General features: G+C 64.3%; 1 protein-coding gene across 1 annotated transcript in view; it reads right to left on the bottom strand.

Moving 5' to 3' along the window:
• Window positions 1–263, bottom strand: part of LOC104492573 (nucleolar transcription factor 1-like) — a gene marked incomplete at both ends in the record, with an annotated part of 9,838 nt that overhangs the window by 3,512 nt on the left and 6,063 nt on the right. Inside the window, 1 exon segment of the mRNA XM_010135151.1 lies at window positions 169–261. Coding sequence (XP_010133453.1) covers window positions 169–261 — 93 coding nt within the window.

The following is a 263-nucleotide window of genomic DNA, read 5'->3' as shown; positions in this document are numbered from 1 at the left end:
CCTGCGGGCGGGACATGCGGCCATGGCTGGGTGCGAGCCCTTGGGGGGACCAGCTGTGCACTGGGAGCCTCCAACCGCAGGAAAACCAAGGAATGAAGCCCTCAAAGCACCCCGAGCGGCCAGCAAACCCCGTCCCATGTCTCTGGGATGTGCTGCCCCGTCTCTCACCTTGCCGGTCTCTGGTGAGGACTTTTTGGACGCAGGACTCGTCGCCCCTTTCCGGTTGCTGCCCAGCATCTTCTCCTCCCCTAGCACCCGCTGAT

The sequence above is a fragment of the Buceros rhinoceros genome, unplaced genomic scaffold (assembly GCF_000710305.1).
Source record: "Buceros rhinoceros silvestris isolate BGI_N320 unplaced genomic scaffold, ASM71030v1 scaffold22524, whole genome shotgun sequence".
In the NCBI taxonomy this organism is placed as follows: Eukaryota; Metazoa; Chordata; class Aves; order Bucerotiformes; family Bucerotidae; genus Buceros; species Buceros rhinoceros.
Note: the sequence above shows the minus strand (reverse complement) of the source record. Positions and strands in the feature narration are given on the sequence as shown.